This window comes from Pundamilia nyererei, unplaced genomic scaffold (genome assembly GCF_000239375.1).
Source record: "Pundamilia nyererei isolate P.nyererei 1_Seehausen unplaced genomic scaffold, PunNye1.0 scaffold00002, whole genome shotgun sequence".
Lineage (NCBI taxonomy): Eukaryota > Metazoa > Chordata > Actinopteri > Cichliformes > Cichlidae > Pundamilia > Pundamilia nyererei.
The window spans coordinates 9976460-9978107 of NW_005187403.1; the positions used below are offsets into that span (position 1 = coordinate 9976460).

Here is a 1648-nt window from a genome sequence, read left to right on the forward strand (position 1 = left end):
ATTTATAAATGTGTTCTTTTTCTTACTCAGTTATTTGAAATTTATAGCATTAAAAAAATGGTGAAACTTTGCTAAACAGAAATGTTTTTTTCTTGTCTTCTCAGGTTGGAGAAGCCCACAGAACAGGGAGCTGCCAAGGCCGTCACTACGGCAAACATAGATGGGGAAGCTCTTTCCTCGGAGTGTAGCAACAACACAGAGGATGTCCACCCTGAAGGTAAAAAAGAAATGACAAGAAAGCTGCCTAAGAGGGTTCAGGCTGTGTTCAAGAATAAAAGTTTTCAAACCAAATATTGACGTTCAGGCTCATTAGAGTTGTACAAACTCTGTTCTTGCCTTATATACTGCATTTTCATGTCTATATGTACACGTTTCAGTTAAAATACTGCACCCATTTCCTGACCAAAATATAAAGAAATGAGGGGTGATTCAAGACCTTTACACGGTACTCTGTGTTATTGTTGGGGTCTTTCGAGGTGAACTCTTATTGGGTGTCTCTTTATCACAAGATTGCATCGCTCTGGAAGAAAGTGGCTCCCGAACAGGATCAGACATTGTCGACGCACTCGAGGAGACCAAAGTTGGTGAGGTGAGAGGAGCCTTTTGTTTTTGATGTTCAGATCATAGAGAACATATTGTTTTTCATGTACCTAAAGAACTAAAGTCTTGTTGATTTTGTTTTATACATTTTTCATAAAAGTTCAACACTCGTGGTTCTTGTTTGTAGCTGCATAGCTGTTCGTCAGCCCCGTCCCCCTCTGGCAGGCCTAGTGAGGGTGACCGGCAGGCTAATTTACCAGCAGAGGAAACTTCACAGAGCAAAGATGCCCCAGTAGCTTTGCCTGAGAGCCAGGATGAAGAGGAGGAGGGTGTGGCAGAGGGCTCCAGCAAGTTCTACTGTTATCTTTGCAGCACCACCTGCCACAACCAGCAAGTAGGTTAATGGTGAGCATTAATAATAATATTTTAACTCCACTCTTTTGTCATTAATGTTCTTCCCTTTGTGTGCTAGAACTTCAGGAGTCATATGAACAGCATTTCCCACCAGCAGAGGATGATGGAGATCCAACACATGAGCAATGCCTGCCTCGTCACCCTGCTGCCCCGGGTGCAGGAGTCTCTACAGGGAGCAAACAAAGATGGGTCAGTTATTTGCAGATTTCTTTATGAAAAGCATAGCAGCTTTAAAAGGTGTGGCATATTTGCACATGTTTTAATTAAACCCCTTCAGAGACCACCTCCTTCCTCCTGTGTGTCATATTAAGTTTGAACGTAGAGGGCGACCCTTACGAAGGATGTCCTGTGTTCATTACAGGGAGAAGAAAGACTTGAAGCGTTGGTGTGCCACCTGTCTCACACACTTCACGAGTAGCATCGCCGACCACCGTCGCACAGAGGAACACAAGGTACATCAGTTTCTCACTACATAGCGCAAAAGTAAAGTTCAAGAAATATTAGAAAATAGTTTGAGTAGTGTTGAAAATGCTCTGCTCCATGTCCTCAGCTTGCCAGTAAAACAGACATGTCCTCCTGTGCCATCTGCAAGAAACACTTCAAGAACTCCCAGATGTTTTTGGAGCACTTGCAGTCCCAGGAGCACAGACAGAAGGTGGGAAAGAAATCCTTTTGTTCTTTCTTTTACACATCA

The 1648-nt window shown here is 43.2% G+C and overlaps 1 protein-coding gene across 1 annotated transcript in view; it reads left to right on the forward strand.

Annotated features, from left to right (window-relative positions):
• The window catches only part of ciz1a (cdkn1a interacting zinc finger protein 1a), a 9603-nt gene that overhangs the window by 3754 nt on the left and 4201 nt on the right, over window positions 1-1648 (forward strand). Inside the window, exons 7-12 of the mRNA XM_005720475.2 lie at window positions 105-217; window positions 510-589; window positions 728-934; window positions 1013-1143; window positions 1316-1406; window positions 1505-1609. Of these exons, the coding sequence (XP_005720532.1) occupies window positions 105-217; window positions 510-589; window positions 728-934; window positions 1013-1143; window positions 1316-1406; window positions 1505-1609 (727 nt within the window). The remainder of the gene's footprint in view (window positions 1-104; window positions 218-509; window positions 590-727; window positions 935-1012; window positions 1144-1315; window positions 1407-1504; window positions 1610-1648) is intronic.